Here is a 21,460-nt window from a genome sequence, read left to right as displayed (position 1 = left end):
CAGAGTGGAATCCTCGGGGATGAGAATATTGATGTTAAAGAAGAGTATAAAGAGGAGGATGAGGAGTATGGAGTGATGGAGGAGTTTTCAGAAGGACACAAGGATATGATGGAGCCACATAATACCAGGAACCCACCAGAGAGATGTCCCCGTCCTCTGTATTCCCAGGATTCCACACAGGAAGATCACACCATCCCTCCCCATTGCAAGGTTGGTGGGATGGAGCATCTAGAACATAAACTTGTAGAGACAATGTGTGGATTTTGTGTGTGATGTCACAATCATATATCTTACATTTTACAGATGATATTCTCTCTCATTTCCTTGATTTAGAGTGGAGATCCAATCGATATAGAATTTGAAGTGAAAGCAGAAGAAGAAGAGGCGTATGTGAGGGATGATCAGCAGTCTATGGAGGAGGATGGAATAACGGGGACATTTATAGAGGAAGACACTCCTACAGAGATCAGCACAGGTGGGTCATGAACACTAAATCCATTCCTCCACCCATACTGCTCACTGATTGGTCCAGAGTAGGGCGGGGACTGGGTGATATCAGCCTGTAATCCCCTGGTCACTTTCCTGAGCTGTGTTCCCCGTCCTGTATTCCTGGATTTCTCTCGGATAATCTTCCTTCTCTGTGCTGCAGACACAATTTATGTCTCTAGACTGGATTTATGGAGGTTCTGGGGTTCAGCTGGCAGCAAAATGTTCATTTTTACTATAAGCATTGCATAATGTAGGCACCCAGGACATGTGACTGGGGTCTCCTGCCTTGTGCCTGACTCCTCCAGGGGACCTTCTCTGTTATCTGCTGGCTGTGCCGGGTGGAGGGATATGTCTGTAGTGTCTCAGACCCAAGTCACTGAGTGCAGTCTCAGGAGATGGGAGGCAGCGGTGTGGGACCTACATAGTTACATAGTTAGTCTGGCTGAAAAAAGACATCCATCTAGTTGTACCAATAAAAATAAAAGTTATAATCCGACACCCACAGTTGATCCACCAGAAGGCAAAAACCCAGCAAAGCACGATCCGATCTCCTCCTGCAGGGGAAAAAAAAACTTCCTGATCCCCCCGAGAGGCAATCGGATATTCCCGGAATCAACTTTCCCTATAAATGTTATATCCAGTTATATTCTGTGTATCCAAGAAAGAATCCAGGACTTTCCTACAGCAATCCCCCCTTATGTATTATACATGGAGAGCGTATCCCCCCTTATGTATTATACATGGAGATCATATCCCCCCTTATGTATTATACATGGAGATCATATCCCCCTTATGTATTATACACGGAGATCATATCCCCCCCTTATGTATTATACATGGAGATCATATCCCCCCTTATGTATTATACATGGAGATCATATCCCCCCTTATGTATTATACATGGAGATCATATCCCCCCTTATGTATCATACATGGAGATCATATCCCCCTTATGTATTATACATGGAGATCATATCCCCCTTATGTATTATACATGGAGATCATATCCCCCTTATGTATTATACATGGAGATCATATCCCCCCTTATGTATTATACATGGAGATCATATCCCCCCCTTATGTATTATACATGGAGATCATATCCCCCCTTATATATTATACATGACGATCATATCCCCCCCTTATGTATTATACATGGAGATCATATCCCCCTTATGTATTATACATGGAGATCATATCCCCCCTTATGTATTATACATGGAGATCATATCCCCCCTTATGTATTATACATGGAGATCATATCCCCCTTATGTATTATACATGGAGATCATATCCCCCCCTTATGTATTATACATGGAGATCATATCCCCCCTTATGTATTATACATGGAGATCATATCCCCCTTATGTATTATACATGGAAATCATATCCCCCCTTATGTATTATACATGGAGATCATATCCCCCCTTATGTATTATACATGGAGATCATATCCCCCTTATGTATTATACATGGAGATCATATCCCTCTTATGTATTATACATGGAGATCATATCCCCCCTTATGTATTATACATGGAGATCATATCCCCCCCTTATGTATTATACATGGTGATCATATCCCCCTTATGTATTATACATGGAGATCATATCCCCCCTTCTGTATTATACATGGAGATCATATCCCCTTATGTATTATACATGGAGATCATATCCCCTTATGTATTATACATGGAGATCATATCCCCCCCTTATGTATTATACATGGAGATCATATCCCCCCCCTTATGTATTATACATGGAGATCATATCCCCCCCTTATGTATTATACATGGAGATCATATCCCCTTATGTATTATACATGGAGATCATATCCCCCCCTTATGTATTATACATGGAGATCATATCCCCCCCCTTATGTATTATACATGGAGATCATATCCCCCCCCCTTATGTATTATACATGGAGATCATATCCCCCCCTTATGTATTATACATGAAGATCATATCCCCCCCTTATGTATTATACATGGAGATCATATCCCCCCTTATGTATTATACATGGAGATCATATCCCCCCTTATGTATTATACATGGAGATCATATCCCCCTTATATATTATACATGGAGATCATATCCCCCTTATGTATTATACATGGAGATCATATCCCCCTTATGTATTATACATGGAGATCATATCCCCCTTTATGTATTATACATGGAGATCATATCCCCCCCCCTTATGTATTATACATGGAGATCATATCCCCCCTTATGTATTATACATGGAGATCATATCCCCCTTATGTATTATACATGGAGATCATATCCCCCCTTATGTATTATACATGGAGATCATATCCCCCCTTATGTATTATACATGGAGATCATATCCCCCTTATGTATTATACATGGAGATCATATCCCCCCCTTATGTATTATACATGGAGCTCATATCCCACCTTATGTATTATACATGGAGATCATATCCCCCTTATGTATTATACATGGAGATCATATCCCCCCTTATGTATTATACATGGAGATCATATCCCCCTTATGTATTATACATGGAGATCATATCCCCCTTATGTATTATACATGGAGATCATATCCCCCCCTTATGTATTATACATGGAGATCATATCCCCCCCTTATGTATTATACATGGAGATCATATCCCCCCTTATGTATTATACATGGAGATCATATCCCCCCCTTATGTATTATACATGGAGATCATATCCCCCCCTTATGTATTATACATGGAGATCATATCCCCCCTTATGTATTATACATGGAGATCATATCCCCCCTTATGTATTATACATGGAGATCATATCCCCCTTATGTATTATACATGGAGATCATACCCCCCCTTATGTATTATACATGGAGATCATATCCCCCCTTATGTATTATACATGGAGATCATATCCCCCTTATGTATTATACATGGAGATCATATCCCCCCCTTATGTATTATACATGGAGATCATATCCCCCCTTATGTATTATACATGGAGATCATATCCCCCCTTATGTATTATACATGGAGATCATATCCCCCTTGTGTATTATACATGGAGATCATATCCCCCCTTATGTATTATACATGGAGATCATATCCCCCCTTATGTATTATACATGGAGATCATATCCCCCCTTATGTATTATACATGGAGATCATATCCCCCATTTATTATTATACAGTATTTATAAAGCGCCAATAGTTCGCTCAGCGCTGTACATTACAAAGGGGGACAGAACATGTGACAGAACAATACCAATACAATGCAAAACACGAGGGGTTCGAGGGCCCTGCTCCTTGGAGCTTACAATCTAGGAGGGAGGGGATAGTGGTACGGGAGGAAAAGCTGTGGGGGTTGGAGTGGTAGGAAGAGTGGAGGAGATCGGCAGTTAGCAGAGGGTGGGATAGGCTCCCCAAAGAGGTGGGTTTTCAGGGTGCGCCTAAAGGAGAGGAGAGTGGGTGATAGTCTGATGGATTGGGGTAGGGAGTTACAGAGGATGGGTGACGTCCTGGAGGCAGGCATGGGAGGAGGAGATCTGGGAACTAGAGAGGAGGTCTTGTGAGGAGCGGAGTGTGTGTGTTGGGTGGTACTTGGATATTAGGTCAGTGATGTAGTTCGGGGCAGTATGGTGGACGGCTTTGTACGTCAGTGTTAGCAGTTTGAATTTGATCCGTTGGGCAATCGGAAGCCAGTGGAGGGATTGGCAGAGGGGGGTGGTGGAAACTAAGCGGTTGGTAAGGTGGATGAGTCTGGCTGCCGTAATCAGGATCGACTGAAGTGGGGATTGTTGCAAAAGTGCGCATCAGAGATGGATGCAGTTCAACCATTTTGGTTTCAGCCTCCATGTTGGCGAAGGGACTAACCATCCTGAAATATATTTTCCCTCATCCTCCCCCCTTTCCTCTCTTTTCAGCCACTAGTAACACTGAACCTTGGGGTACCCTACTAATACTGAACCTTTGGGGTACACCACTGATGTCACTGAACCTTGGGGTACACCACTGATGATACTGAACCTTGGGGTACCCCAATAATCACACAACCTTGGGGTACTCCACTAATCACACTGAACCTTAAGGTACCCCACGGAAGACACTGAATCTTGGGGTACCCCACTAACAATGAACCTTGGGGTACCCCACTAATAACACTGAACCTTAGGGTACCCCACGGAAGACACTGAATCTTGGGGTACCCCACTAACAATGAACCTTGGGGTACCCCACTGATGGCACTGAAACTTGGGGTACCCCACTAATACTGAACCTTGGGGTACCCAACTGACACCCCCTGACCATTCAGAGTATGAATCATTAACCACTACTCTCTGAATACTATATTTTAGCCAGTATTCAATCCAATTGCATTCAGATTTTTCCAGCCTGTAGATTTACCTTACACATTAGCCATGTGTGGGGAACTGTGTCCAAGTGTACCACGTCCACCGCCACCCCTCTGTCCAAGTATACCACGTCCACCGCCACCCCTCTGTCCAAGTGTACCACGTCCACCGCCACCCCTCTGTCCAAGTATACCACGTCCACCGCCACCCCTCTGTCCAAGTATACCACGTCCACCGCCACCCCTCTGTCCAAGTGTACCACGTCCACCGCCACCCCTCTGTCCAAGTGTACCACGTCCACCGCCACCCCTCTGTCCAAGTGTACCACGTCCACCGCCACCCCTCTGTCCAAGTGTACCACGTCCACCGCCACCCCTCTGTCCAAGTGTACCACGTCCACCGCCACCCCTCTGTCCAAGTGTACCACGTCCACCGCCACCCCTCTGTCCAAGTGTACCACGTCCACCGCCACCCCTCTGTCCGAGTATACCACGTCCACCGCCACCCCTCTGTCCGAGTATACCACGTCCACCGCCACCCCTCTGTCCGAGTATACCACGTCCACCGCCACCCCTCTGTCTGAGTATACCACGTTCACCGCCACCCCTCTGTCCAAGTATACCACGTCCACAGCCACCCCTCTGTCCAAGTATACCACGTTCACCGCCACCCCCCTGTCCAAGCATACCACGTCCAAAGCCACCCCTCTGTCCCAGTATACCACGTCCACCGCCAACCCCTCTGTCCAAGTATACCACGTCCACCGCCACCCCTAAGTCAATGTATACCACGTCCCCGCCACCCCTCTGTCCAAGTATACCACGTCCACCGCCACCCCTCTGTCCAAGTATACCACGTCCACAGCCACCCCCCTGTCCAAGTATACCACGTCCACCGCCAACCCCTCTGTTCAAGTATACCACGTCCACCCCTCTCTCCAAGTATACCACGTCCACCTCCACCCCTCTGTCCAAGGATTTGCTCACCTCCAATCTAACCTGTTTCATGATGGTTTAATCCCATCTCACCTCTAGATGTTTTCTACAGTAAACATTTAAGCTTCCACTGATTACAGAATACTAATACTGTGAGTCCTGACCCTTATACTATATAACTTGTACATTACATCCTCCTGACCCCTGCACTATATACTCTATGTTGTACATTACATACTCCTGACCCCTGCACTATATACTCTATGTTGTACATTACATACTCCTGACCCCTGCACTATATACTCTATGTTGTACATTACATACTCCTGACCCCTGCACTATATACTCTATGTTGTACATTACATACTCCTGACCCCTGCACTATATACTCTATGTTGTACATTACATTCTCCTGACCCCTGCTCTATATACTCTATGTTGTACATTACATTCTCCTGACCCCTGCACTATATACTCTATGTTGTACATTACATACTCCTGACCCCTACACTATATACTCTATGTTGTACATTACATTCTCCTGACCCCTGCACTATATACTCTATGTTGTACATTACATCCTCCTGACCCCTGCACTATATACTCTATGTTGTACATTACATACTCCTGACCCCTACACTATATACTCTATGTTGTACATTACATTCTCCTGACCCCTGCACTATATACTCTATGTTGTACATTACATCCTCCTGACCCCTGCACTATATACTCTATGTTGTACATTATATACTCTTGACCCCTGCACTTTATACTCTATATTGTACATTACATACTCCTGACCCCTGCACTATTTACTCTATGTCGTACATTACATACTCCTGACCCCTGCACTATATACTCTATGTCGTACATTACATACTCCTGACCCCTGCACTATATACTCTATGTCGTACATTACATACTCCTGACCCCTGCTCTATATACTCTATGTCGTACATTACATTCTCCTGACCCCTGCACTATATACTCTATGTTGTACATTACATACTCCTGACCCCTACACTATATACTCTATGTTGTAAATTACATACTCCTGACCCCTGCTCTATATACTCTATGTTGTACATTACATCCTCCTGACCCCTGCACTATATACTCTATGTTGTACATTATATACTCTTGACCCCTGCACTTTATACTCTATGTTGTACATTACATACTCCTGACCCCTGCACTATATACTCTATGTTGTACATTACATACTCCTGACCCCTGCACTATATACTCTATGTTGTACATTACATACTCCTGACCCCTGCACTATATACTCTATGTTGTACATTACATACTCCTGACTTCTGCTCTCCCCCTCCCCCCACTGCTATATATACACATAATATGGATTCTCTTTTGTTCCCCCATTTCCTCCCAGCTGGACATTTTATATCAGATGATGTGATTGGAGCACAGACTTTTACATGGTGATACTAATGTGATAACATCCTCCAACTTTGGACCCTTAAACAGAAAGTGATAATGAGGGAGGAGTCAATACCCCAATGATGGTGGTCTTCAGGATCAGTCCAGTCTTCATCTTGATTGTTCTCCCCCCATCCTCACTCTCTGGCCTCTGGTGGGGCTCAGCCCCGCTGTTCTTCATGACTAAATCATGGACTAAATAAGGAAGTGCAGTACTTCTTGTGTTGGGAAGATGGCGATGAATGATAGAGGGGGTGGGGACCCTCGTCCTATAATCCCCTCATCACTGTCCCTCCTATAAAAGACAGTTCTGGTTGTTTCCTCACTCTCTGACTAAGGTCCATGAATAAAGAAATGACCTGGTAGGAGATCAGAGGAGCCATTTCCTAGTTCCCTTACGGGTGGAATTGTAAACTCCTCAGAGACCAAGCTGCCTGATGTGGGCGGAGTCCTGGTTTGGGGTAACCAATCAGCTCCTGTCTATTAATCCTCTTTGTCTTTGTATTTTAGTCCATGGCCGGGAGATGAGGAAAACCTCCGAGGATTGTCTCACTTTGTCTCCAGACTGGAAAGTAGAAGATGAGGACATCACACAGTATAGTCCAGGAGAAAACCCGGCTCCCTCCAATGTCCATCCGGCACCACCCAGTGTAGAAGGACCATCAGATTCCTTGTATCCTGAGGAACCTCAGACTGTGTGGGACTGGACCGGCCTTCCAACAGGGAAGAGGTTCTCCTGTACAGAGTGTGGAAAATGTTTCAGTTATAAATCCATTCTTAATGTGCACAAAAGATCTCACACGGGGGAGAAGCCGTATTCCTGTCCTGAGTGCGGGAAATGTTTTTCAATGAAGACCAATCTGTGCACAGATCAGAAATCTCACACGGGGGATAAGCCGTATTCCTGTCCTGAGTGCGGGAAATGTTTTTCAGAGAAGTCCAGTCTTTACACACATCAGAGATCTCACATGGGGGATAAGGCATATTCTTGTCCTGAGTGCGGGAAATGTTTTACAAGTAAGTCCAAACTTTACACACACCAGAGAACTCACACAGGGGAGAAGCCGTATTCCTGTCCTGAGTGTGGGAAATGTTTTTCACTGAAGTCCAATCTTTACACACATCAGCGATCTCATACGGGGGAGAAGCCATATTCCTGTTCTGAGTGCGGGAAATGTTTTACAAGTAAGTCCAGTCTTTACAGACATCAGAGATCTCACACGGGGGAGAATCCTCTTTGTCTTTTAGTCCATGGCCGGGAGATGAGGAAAACCTCTGAGGATGTCCATCCGGCACCACCCAGTGTAGATGGACCATCGGATTCCTTGTATCCTGAGGAACCTCAGACTGTGCGGGACCAGGCCGGCCTTCCAACAGGGAAGAGCTTCTCCTGTACTGAGTGTGGGAAGGGTTTCCATTATAAATCTGGTCTTAATAGGCATAAAATAACTCACACAGGGGAGAAGCCATATTCCTGTCCTGAGTGCGGGAAATGTTTTTCAGAGAAGTCCGGTCTTTACAGACATCAGAAATCTCACACGGGGAAGAAGCCATATTCCTGTCCTGAGTGTGGGAAATGTTTTTCAGACAAGTCCGTTCTTTCCATACATCAGAGATCTCACACAGGGGAGAAGCCGTATTCCTGTCCTGAGTGTGGGAAATGTTTTTCAGAGACGTCCAGTCTTTACAGACATCAGAGATCTCACACGTGGGAGAAGCCATATTCCTGTACTGAGTGTGGGAAATGTTTTTCAGTGAAGTTCCATCTTAACACACATCAGAGATCTCATACGGGGGAGAAGCCATATTCCTGTCCTGAGTGTGGGAAATGTTTTTCACAGCAGTCCAATCTTTTCAAACATCAGAGATCTCACACAGGGGAGAAGCCATATTCCTGTCCTGAGTGTGGGAAAGGTTTTCCAGAGAAGTCCCGTCTTTACAAACATCAGAGATGTCACACGGGGGAAAAGCCGTATTCCTGTCCTGAGTGTGGGAAATGTTTTTCAAGTAACTTCAATCTTTCCAAACATCAGAGATCTCACACGGGGCAGAACCCACTTTCCTGTCCTGAGTGAGGGAAATGTTCCTCGCTGAAGTCCTGTCTTCCTGTACATGAGGGGTCCCACACAACTCTGGAGGTGTATTAGTACCTTGAGTGCGGGAAATGTCTTCTAGATGAATGTTGCTGGACATCCCAGCTCTCATGTGGGGAAGAAGCACACCCTGATATACACCTCAGATATACTCCATGGCTGATCTTCATCATGGAAGAAACAGTTGATAAGGAGATGAGAGGCCCCCAAAGACATGGATGAAGTGCAGTAAATGTCGGGGTGCAGAGTGGTCAGTAGATCCTGGAAATGAAGGACACAACTTCAGCCCTTCTTGGGTGTCGGAGTTGCGTTTCCTGATAATGATATAGCGGGTTACAGAGCTAGAAGCCGGGAGAGCCCAGATCTCGTTATCGGGGAACTTTACACAGACAACAAGAACTTCTGAAGTTGATGTCCTTCATTTCAAGGCTCTACAGAACAGTGGTGACCCCGAAGCGTCTCTCTGTCTTCAGTCCATCCTTCTCCCATCCCCCAACAGGAGGGAAGGAGAACTCCGCCCCAAACTAGGGGGGAACTTTCCTCTCATTATTTCCCTTGGCTTCTGTGTGGGTTTGGGTGGTTGGAGGAGTGCAGCACGAGAGGGAACACAGCTTGTTGTTCTATGTCTACATATGGGGTCTGGGTAGAGGGGATCCACCGGAAAATATTTCTACTTTTTGATTTTCTGCAAATCATTTCTGTTTTCACTTTGAAGGGCGATATTATGTGTGGTTTGTAAAAGGGATTGGCCCAATAGATACCACCCCACTTAGAGAATAGATGGACTAATATGACCAGCATTCATTCAGCCATGTTACATGTTGGTCTTTTCATACAGGGATTTCCTATGATCATTGTCTCCATCTAGTGGCCATAATGTGGTATGGAACTGTTTTTCCTGATTTGAGGCATTTTGGAAGTAATACCTCATTATGGCCACTAGAGTGAGGGGTGGTGTCATACAATTACCGGAGATCACCTCCCCCAACATGTTATTAGTGTACTATGTGAGGGGTGGTGTCATACAATTACCGGAGATCACCCCCCCAACATATTATTAGTGTACTATGTGAGGGGCGGTGTCATACAATTACCGGAGATCACCTCCCCCAACATGTTATTAGTGTACTACGTGAGGGGCGGTGTCATACAAATACCGGAGATCACACCCCCCCAACATATTATTAGTGTACTATATGAGGGGCGGTGTCATACAAATACCGGAGATCACCCCCCCAACATATTATTAGTGTACTACGTGAGGGGCGGTGTCATACAAATACCGGAGATCACACCCCCCAACATATTATTAGTGTACTACGTGAGGGGCGGTGTCATACAAATACCGGAGATCACACCCCAACATATTATTAGTGTGCTATGTGAGGGGCGGTGTCATACAAATACCGGAGATCACACCCCAACATATTATTAGTGTACTATGTGAGGGTTGGAGTCATACAAATACTGGAGATCACACCCCCCCAACATATTATTAGTGTACTATGTGAGGGGGGGTGTCATACAAATACCGGAGATCACACCCCCAACATATTATTAGTGTACTATGTGAGGGGCGGTGTCATACAAATACCGGAGATCACACCCCCCAACATATTATTAGTGTACTATGTGAGGGGCGGTGTCATACAAATACCGGAGATCACACCCCCCAACATATTATTAGTGTACTATGTGAGGGGCGGTGTCATACAAATACCGGAGATCACACCCCCCAACATATTATTAGTGTACTATGTGAGGGGCGGTGTCATACAAATACCGGAGATCACACCCCCAACATATTATTAGTGTGCTATGTGAGGGGTGGTGTCATACAAATACCGGAGATCACACCCCCAACATATTATTAGTGTACTATGTGAGGGGCGGTGTCATACAAATACCGGAGATCACACCCCCCAACATATTATTAGTGTGCTATGTGAGGGGCGGTGTCATACAAATACCGGAGATCACACCCCCCAACATATTATTAGTGTACTATGTTAGGGGCTGTGTCATACAAATACCGGCGATCACACCCCCAACATATTATTAGTGTACTATGTGAGGGGCGGTGTCATACAAATACCGGAGATCACACCCCCAACATATTATTAGTGTACTATGTGAGGGGCGGTGTCATACAAATACCGGAGATCACACCCCCAACATATTATTAGTGTGCTATGTGAGGGGTGGTGTCATACTGTTGTGGGCTTTTGAATCATGTCTCAAGAATATGACTTTTATCAAGACATAATGTTATATAGCAAACAGCTCAGCAGAACCGGATGTTAAGAGTTAATTTTGTCTTGGTTAAACCTTCAAGAATTCTAGTTAAAGAAATGAAGAGAACAGGGAATTAAGACTTTTCCAAGACAATGGGATGTTTGAACTGTCAACAAGGACTATTTGTATATGGAAGTGAGAAGAATGCATCTACAGAAAGTCAAACACATAGGACTCTGACTTGTAAACATTTCAACAATAATGAGACGGGAACTCAACTGTTTGGAAGCTTAACCAAAACCTGTAGAGTGTGATGAACCAACAAACCTCTGAAACTATTACTATCTACTATTGTTCACCAAGGGTGAAAGCATTAACAATTGTTTACCATGAGTCCGATACAAGGGCTAGGCAAACAGAGATTTTTTTCCCTACACAGAGGAAATGTTGATGCTGAAACCAAGGGGTGAAATTCAGGACATTTAAGTTAAAAGTTCACTGTATATCATTACAAAAATGTACTACAAAAACAGATTATAAATAAGATGTCATAGACTTTAAACACCACTAAATACTCAGCAATGGGAACTATATATCACTAACTTGAGTATTGAGATGATGGGAAGTAAGATGTATTATAAACTAGCATTAGTTACATGTCTTATCAGGAAACAAACAGGATGATACTTCAAGGAGGAATAACCGAATATACACCTATATTCCATGGTCCCTATTTAGAATATCATCGGTATGATCACTGCTATATCTGGAAAGTGCTGTATATTTTATTCCTGAAATTACCTGAAGATTCCACCCAAGATATGAGTCATATCAAATACTCACATTGTTCTGTGATACATGACCGCCACCTGGCGGGCAGGTGAGAAATAGCTTATGTACACACATTTCTCAACTAGCCAATCAGGAAGCCTGGTGGGAAGGTATCTTAGAACAATGGACTAGTGGATATAAAAAGCCCATGTGCTGTAACAGAAAAGAAAAACCTCATGAAAAAGAAGAACCCTCATAAGACCTCATGGAAAGACCTGACATCTGAAGAAGATCTCTGCTGAAATAACTACTCTTCCATCTTTTCAAACTTCCTAAAACTTTAAACATCTAAACTTATAACTTCCTACATTCTCCCCTATTGAATCTCTCACTTGCCTATATATCCGTCTAAAGGCGTTCCACTGCCAGCTAAATCCACGGGAGAGTTGCCTAGTCTGACGTCCGGGTGTGGTGAGATGTTTATTTGATTTGTATTAATTACTTTCTCTGTTGTGTAGAATCATAAAATTACCTTAGTGTATTACAACAATATTGGATAGTTAGATATATGTAGTCAGATACTGTGTTACTGTTAAAAAAATTGTTTATTGCCATATTATAAATTTTTCCATATTTCATAATTTATTGAATATTAATAACCAGAGTATCATATATCAAGGGCTTACTTCTTGCAAGCCTATGGCCACGGCATGTAAGAATATAACCTTTGAGATATTCGAAATTATTAATTATTAATAAATTTAATAAATATCATATCATTTAAATTTGTGATTGATGTAATTAGTTAGAGACATTATTAGTGTGTCTTACATTGGTAGGATATATTTTTGATTGTGTGTACCAATATTCATTTATCACCAGTCTTTTGTGTTTTGTGTTAATGTATATATAATTTTTGTACATAAATAAATTTTTATATTTATCTATTATAAGGCAAATTTTGTGTGTATGGTACGAAATCATATTGGCTAAAAGAATTCAAGGTATAATAATAAGTGGTGATCAAATTATCAAAGTGTCCAAATTATTGGTTTACTAAATATTTGCCGTATTTTAACGGCTGGAGGCACTGTAATATTTCATCTAAGGGAAAGGGACACGCCCTTTATAAATAATATATATCCTTACATAAACCACCACAACATAAATTTGGAGGCACTGCTGAGATCCATAGAAATCGTACCATAATACAAAACGCACTGGTGATTGTATATTTGTACACGTTATCAAACATATATTTTGTATCAAAATGGCATCCAGTAATCACGGATCCACCTCTTCCAAGCATAACGAGGAAAATATGGCGGCTCAAGGCATTGAGCAGGAAGTTATGAAGCCAGCTCGGAAAGCTGCCGGTGCTTGGCAGAAGTATGTTGAAAATGAAGTAATAAATTATCTCCGCAAGAGATTGAATTTGGGGGATAGTAATAATGAATTTGTGGATGAAGAAAAAGAGCAGGCCATGAGCACCTTTGAGGACCTGTTTAACCAAAAGGGCCAGGTTGTTGGGTTTTTAATAGCATTTGCTGGAGCAGAAAGTGATAGAAGCCGTGACAGACTTCTCCTAGAAGCTTGGCCCATGTTATGGTTCATGACCGCTGGAGCTGCCCAGCAGACCAGGACTCTAAGGGAAGAGTTGTCAGAGGCCCGCCTCTTGTTAGAAAGCAAAAATCAGGACATTGAGTCTTTGAAAGGGAAGCTTGGTCATGCCGGTGTTCGTTTAGACGAATCCGAGAAACATTATGATAGATTGGTCGGAGACTTTCGAAGTGCTCAGGACCTATATGAAAGAAACTTTCAGGAATTAAAACAACTTCAAAAGAAGTATCAGGACTTAAAAGATGAGGTGGAGTACTTCAGATCAGAGAGGTTATCTCCTGTCAAAATTAAAGTTCACCCAGGGGATAAGCATGACCAGTCAGAACTTACCTTGATAAAATCTGAGCAGAAAACTCTGGAGGAGCAGATTATAAGGTTGACGGCCCAAATAAATTCTGGGGTCCAAAGACGGACCAACCCAGTCAAGCCAGAGGCTGATGAGCGGAGATACCCGCATCACAGCGAAGTATCTGATAGTGAGTCAGGGTCAGAATATAGGTCACCTCCTAGGCTTTCAAGATACACTCCAGAGCGCTCAGAAGAAAAATATGAGGTTTCATATAGGCAGGAAGGGAAATCCCAGGGGTCATTCAGGAGATATGACACCCCAAAGGTCATTAAGTTCCTGAAGGACACTGTTCCTATGTTTTCTAAGAAAGGGTCCCTTGAGATCACCGAACACATGAGAACATATGAACAGACGTTAGAGATTCTGGGCATTAGAGATGACCACACCAAAATAGAATTGTTGCCATGGGTGTTTGAAGAGAAATACCGGCAATTCTTTGAGACCTTGAGGGCCTATTCCAATCAGTCCTGGAGAGAGGTTAAACATAAGTGCCACATGGAATTTGGGCCTTATAAAACTGTAACCTCTGCCAAGGCTGCGGCCTACAATTTAAAGTGTGGTCCTCACCAAAGCCCTGCAGAATTTCTGGCTGTCCTCAGAAATGCCTATTTCCTGGCTGAAAAGGATCCCAATCCTAACCAGCCAGAATTCAAGACACTATTCTATGAAGCATTACCTGCTTACATAAAATTGGGACTTGCAAAGGATTACAGAAAGGGATGCTCTCTTGATTGGTTGGTGAGAGAGAGTGACTATTTATTCTCGATCCAACAGTCCAGTGAGGGCGGGATAAAAAGAGAACCTAAAAATAGCCCCAAGATAGTAGCAGCCACTACCGTTTCCCCTCCAAATCCAAATGTGCAGGCAGAGAAGAAATCATATGCGGAAGTAGTCCGTGGGGGTAAAACCAATGGTTCCCCTAGATTTGCACCTCAAACCCAGCAAGTGAAGGAGGTCCATAACTTTGCACCCCAAAACCAGTGGGTGAGAAAGGATAGGCAAAAGCCAGGGAACTACGGTAGTGGAAGTGAGAAGAATAAAAAGTATGGTAAGGGCCAGTACAGTGATGAAAATCAAAGGAGGCAATGGTATCCTCAGAGGTTCTATTATCCTCGCCAAAACCAACATGGGAATTTTTATGGGAACCCCAATTTCAACAGGAACCATAATTACAATAAGAATCCCAATTTTAATAAAAACTCCGATTTCCAAAGATTTCCTCCACGCCAAGAACACCCTCAGGCTCAAAGGGGGGATACAGTACCCCAGGCTCCCTTTAATAACAGGGAGACCCCAAAACCTCAGAGAGAACAATGGCGTCGGGACCAGAGCAGTAGTTCTGACTCTGAGTCTCATTACCAGTCTCGTCCAAAATACAAGCGCAAGTATAAGAAGAGGGAGAATCAACAGAATGACTCCTCTGAGCGTATTGGACAAATAGAGGCACAGGTCAGCAAAATGGCTGAACAGATGGACAGGCTTGCCACTCAATTTCCATCCAATCCTTTTTTAGGAGCAGCTCCTGTGACCAACCAAGGGTCACAGAATTAACAGGCAACCAAGCCTTAAACCAACAGGGGAGGACACTGAGTCAAATGACAGGAGATGTGTGCCCCGTCCCTGACACGCCTACTAATGGAGAAGCTAGTTCTCAGGCAAAGGGGGACCAGTTGTTGGTTATTAATGATTCTCCTGTTTTTCAGTGTCCATCTATTGCCCCTAATATAGTCGCGGCATCGGAAGTCGTCGGGATTGACAAGCCAGACGGAGCACCAACTTCTAGTTGTGCTTCTGTCTTGAGACAGTCCAAGAATCCCACCAGGGAGGATAAGGGTAATGTGTCCACCACATGCGGTGAGATAAGAGCCAGTCATATGTTATTGAAGGGCCCACAGATCTTCAACCACACTAATTTCATGTGTGAGCTGACTGAATCTGATGGGAGATATTATGCCACGGTGCAGGTGCAGGATGCCAGTGATCTTTCGATTGTCGGCTTAATAGACACTGGATCCCAAGCAACCATCATGTCACAGGAGCATTTTGACAAAGTGGCGAATGTCATGCCCACCAAGCCAAGACTTAAAAGTTTTGACAGCTCATTGATTGGTGTAGGTGGAGACCCTTTACAAGTCATGGGTACCGCCTGGCTGAAACTGAAACTGGGTAATAAGGAACTGAGACACCCCATCATCATTGCTAGCATATCACAGCACCACATGATAATTGGGATGGACTTCCTAAAAAGGCTGAACACCATAGTTGATTGTGTGAACCAAGTCCTGTGGTCACAGGTAAATACCCCAATTAAATATGGGAAACTTAAAACTCCCCATTCCCGACAACACTGCCACCTGGTGGAAGAAAGGCCTGGATCATTAGAAATCCATTTCAGGAACAGCCAACTTCCTGATGTAACGGTTATCAAACCTGATGACTGTAACCCTATCAGAAGAGATGAGGAACACATTTATAGAATTCCCCAAGATAAAATCAAAGATATTTCCCTCCAAGATGACATCCTTACGATATCTTTTCATCAGGAGGATAAACCAAGAAAAGGGGGAGATCACACCCAATTCTTGACAGGTATTGAAAGGGTTAACAGCGACTTGTTTATCCCCATCCGGATAAATGGTCTTAATAGGTCAAAATATGCCAAACTAGATTTGAGACAGGAACACAGCTTTGTAAGCCATGGGTTGATAAAACACCTGACCGAAATGGAAATGATCCGTTTCTCCACACCTCAGCGTCATTGGAATTCAGACTCCCTTGATGACTCTGATGATCACAATTCAATGGCTAGGTGTCTCTTAAACGTCACTGTAGGAAACAAAACAGCCGCCCATGTGTTCCTAGTCTTGGATAATTCCCAAACTAAAATTTATTTTGGCAACGATATATTACATCGCTTTGCAATGCAAGTCGACCTAATTAATGACTGTTTATGGAGTCGACTAAAGGGGGACCCCGAAAAATACCAAAATCTGGACTTAGCTTTAAAATCCCAGCAACAGATGCCTTATGCTGTTGAAGTCCAGGTAGCCCAAAAGATTACAATTCCTAAGGGCATAAATAATTTCATACTCCCCATCCAAGTTAAAAAGGGACATAGACTGAAGGGGTCAGATGCATTAGTATGCCTCTCCCATAAAATGCAGGGGGAGGGACTGAACATTACACACACGCCCCTAGTCAACACACATCAATCCCCGATGTACATTTACGTACATAATCTGTCCAATCAGGACATCGTCTTACCCAAAGAGACCCTTATTGGTCTAGCGGTAGAGACTGAATATTACACCTTTGGGGTCACTAACCAGGTGATTGGACTCATCCCCGATGAATATTTGTCGGAGGAACAATTAATTGAACAAACATTCCATTCATTACCAGAGGGTATTTTCACCATAGAGTCCATTTATCCATTCGATTCTAAAGATGGCACCTGTCGAATCGAAGAGACATCAATTGTCTTTGATCACCCAATCAAGGAACAAGAGTACCCCAAAGAACCTGGATGGCAGGAGAACACACACACACATCACATACCCAATGACCTCACCACAAAACTTGAAGAGGCATATGAGATAGGTCAGCCGGAAAGCTTTCCTGGATTCAAGGAGTTAGTGGAAGAGATGGTGGCCCTCGCCGACGCGTGTGCCAGTGATCTCGACCGACAATTGCTCCGAGAGCTTCTCCTTGAATTCCAAGAGATCTTTGCCAAGGATTCTTACGATTGTGGGACTACTGACCTACACATCGCTAGGATCCAAACAGATCCAGATGCCCCACCAGTATTCGTAAGACAGTATAGGTTACCATTAGCTTCCTATGAATCTCTAGCTGAGATTATCAGGAAGTTACATGAAAGGGGTATAATTAGGCCCATCCACAGCTCCTACAACCACCCGATCCTGGGTATTTTAAAACCCAATGGACAATGGCGTTTGTGCGCTGACCTCCGTCAGCTGAACAAACGTGTGTACATGTCAGGATGGCCTGTTCCATACATAGACCAATGTCTAGCCCAGCTCCAAGGATCCCAGGTTTTCACAGCTTTGGATTGTGCACAGGGGTATTGGACCATAAAGGTGAGTGAGGAAGACCAATACAAACTGGCCTTCAGTTTTGGGAATCGACAATATTGTTGGGTGAGAATGCCTTTCGGATTCATAAATTCCGGACATGAATTTGCTGTGTTCATGCACAAGGCCATGCCAGACGCCTTCGAAAGGGGGACGTTGGCATATGTGGACGATATCCTGATCAAAAGTACTGATATGGCCAAACACATTACAGAACTTCGGCATGTCCTGGGCCAATTAAAAGCAGCAGGAGTTAAACTGTCCTTACAAAAAGCCCAGTGGTGTCGCACGAAGGTAAACTTCCTAGGCCATGAAGTTACTGCTGAAGGTTTGAACCCACAAAAGAAGAAAGTTGAGGCGGTTCTGAACTGTAAAGTCCCTACTAACCTTAAAGAATTGAGATCATTCCTAGGTATGGTAAACTACTCGCGTAAGTTTATTGACAATTACGCCGAGATAAGCAAGCCACTGCTTCACCTACTGAAGAAGGATGTCGAATGGTCGTGGGGTAAGAAACAGGAGGACGCCATGAAGGAATTAAAGGAACGTCTCACACAAGCGCCGTGTCTCGGATATCCCGAAGGGGGTAAAAATTTCTATCTAGAGACAGGGTTTACGCAGGTAAGTATGAGTTCTGTTCTTTACCAGAAACGTGATGATGTCAGTAAGGTGATTGCCTATGCCAGTAAAACTTTGTCCCCGGTTGAAGTAAAGTTCAGTGACTGTGAAAAAGCTCTATTGTCCACCGTGTGGGCATTACAGAATTTTCGCAGTTACATTCAGGGAGAGAGAATCATTGTTGAAACGGCACACCAGCCTTTACAGTATTTAAAGAGTGAACGTATCAAGGGAGGAAATGTGTCTAATAGCCGCATCACTGCTTGGACTTTGTCTTTGCAAGGGTGGCCTCTTGAAATTCGGTACAAACAGAACAAGGAAAGTCCAGTAGCCCAGGGCCTAGCCGAGCTCCATGATTGTTCCGCAACTACGCCTGCTATGGAGGCCCCGGACACTGACTTTCTGGAAGAACAACTGTTCTCTCCCTACAAGGTTTATGATGAAGAATACTGTAAACAGCTGCCGTGTGTATATGTGGATGGTTGTGCTTTTCATCACAAGGATGGGGAACAGCTCCAACTAGTGGCAGGTATTGGAATCGTTTGGACCCAAGGTGTCACCCCAATTTCTGTGGGATACAAACTTGGACCAAAAAGCAGTCAGGTTGCTGAACTTACTGCAATTCTTAGAGCAGTTGAGATGGCTATAGAGTTCAACATCAGAGAGTGTGCCATCATAACCGATTCCAATTATGTCAGGAATAGTTTTGTGGAGTATTTCCCTAGGTGGAAGCGAAACAACATGAACAAGAGTAATCACAAACCCGTGAAACATGGTAAGCTCTTTTGTCACATTGATGAACTGGTAAGGTCCAATGATCTCACCCTGCACTTCAAGAAGACCAAGGGCCACTCCAAGGTTCTAGGTGCCGAGAAAGAAGGGAACGATCTGGCCGATTCTCTAGCCAAGGAAGGGGCAATCACCGGTGAACTGTTAGACATTGATCAATTTCTAGGTACCGTACAGGTTGAAGCTGTCACCAGGCAACAGGCCAGAACAGCTGGTGATCCAAATGCAATACAGTGGAGTCACGATTCTCCTAGTGAGGATTTAATTACTGCCCAAAAAGAAGACCCAATAATTGGCTTGTTTTATAGTCATATAGAAGATCCCAACCAAAATCCCATAAATAAGGAAGTATGTAGTGGGAAGGAGGATTTACGTATCTTAATGAAATCCAAATCCCAATTCTCTTTATACCAGGGATTGTTGATACGAACCTCAAAGGGTGGCGTACAACAATGGGTCGTCCCACTTAAATTTAGAGGTTTGATGCTACAGCATGCCCATGATGCTCCCACTTCCGGTCATCGTGGAGAGAAGATCACGTATGAGATCCTGCGGGATTATGCCTACTGGCCTCATATGTTGCGTGATGTGAAGGAGTACTGCCAAGGTTGCCTAATATGTCCCCAATTTCAACCTACCAAGCCAACTCACAGAGCACCTCTCCAGAAGAGGGGGATATGTATGCCTTGGTCAGACCTTCAGATGGATTTTATTGGGCCAGTAACAAAATCTTCACGAGGAAATCGGTATATGTTAACAGTTACATGTTTATTCACCAAGTATGTCGAATGTATACCAGCACCAAATAATAGCTCCGAGACATGTGCTGCATTGCTAATAAATCATGTATTTTCTCGTTTTGGTTTACCTCAGAGGATAGAGTCTGATAGAGGATCGCACTTCACTAGCGAAGTGATGGCCAAATTGTGGAAAATTTTGGGGGTTAAAAGGAAATTGCATATCGCCTATCGGCCAGCCTCTAGTGGTGGTGTAGAACGATACAATCAGACCATCGTTAACGTCCTTAAGAAATTTGTTAAGGAAACAGGTAAAGATTGGGATGTCAAACTCCCGCTGGTCCTGATGGCGTTGAGGGCTACTCCGAATACAGTTACAAAAATGTCATCTTTTGAACTGATGACAGGTAGACGGATGGTACTGCCCCAGCACTTATTGTATCGCACTACAGATCAAAATTTGATCAATGCTACCACCACACACCAGTACATAGAGGATTTACGTAAACATCTGCAATATGCTTTTGCCTTTGCCCAGCGAAATTTGGAAAGAGCTGCAACTAGTGCTAAGACATACTATGATCTCAAAACCTCCAAGAAGGAATATGAGATTGGTGACAAGGTCTATCTATACAACTTTGCAAGAGACCAGATCAAGGAACGGAAATTCCTTCCATCTTGGAAAGGTCCGTTCTCTATCATTGATAAAATCTCTCCGGTCGCATATAAATTGCAGGTGACACGGTATGGTGAAATCAGTGATAGATGGGTGCACATCAACCAATTACGTGCTTGCCATCCGAAGTCTCAATTGCAGTTGTTGAAAGACTAAACCCACCAATTCCTATCTGGAGATATTGAGATCATTCTTAAACTTCCTTTAAACATATAATTCATCTTTTGCCTTACAGGATCCAGTAACATAATTTTATGTATATCCCATACTTAAACTG

At 43.7% G+C, this 21,460-nt stretch overlaps 1 protein-coding gene across 1 annotated transcript in view; it reads left to right on the top strand.

The window, feature by feature from the left end:
• LOC149462494 (uncharacterized) overlaps positions 1-21,460 on the top strand; it is an 81,658-nt gene that overhangs the window by 13,190 nt on the left and 47,008 nt on the right. Inside the window, exon 3 of the mRNA XM_089676833.1 lies at positions 4-210. Coding sequence (XP_089532959.1) covers positions 4-210 — 207 coding nt within the window. The remainder of the gene's footprint in view (positions 1-3; positions 211-21,460) is intronic.

Source organism: Staurois parvus, unplaced genomic scaffold (assembly GCF_062004578.1).
Source record: "Staurois parvus isolate SC_StPar_1 unplaced genomic scaffold, SC_StPar_1.0 ptg000174l, whole genome shotgun sequence".
NCBI classification, from domain to species: Eukaryota; Metazoa; Chordata; class Amphibia; order Anura; family Ranidae; genus Staurois; species Staurois parvus.
This window is presented reverse-complemented; position numbering and strand designations above follow the sequence as displayed.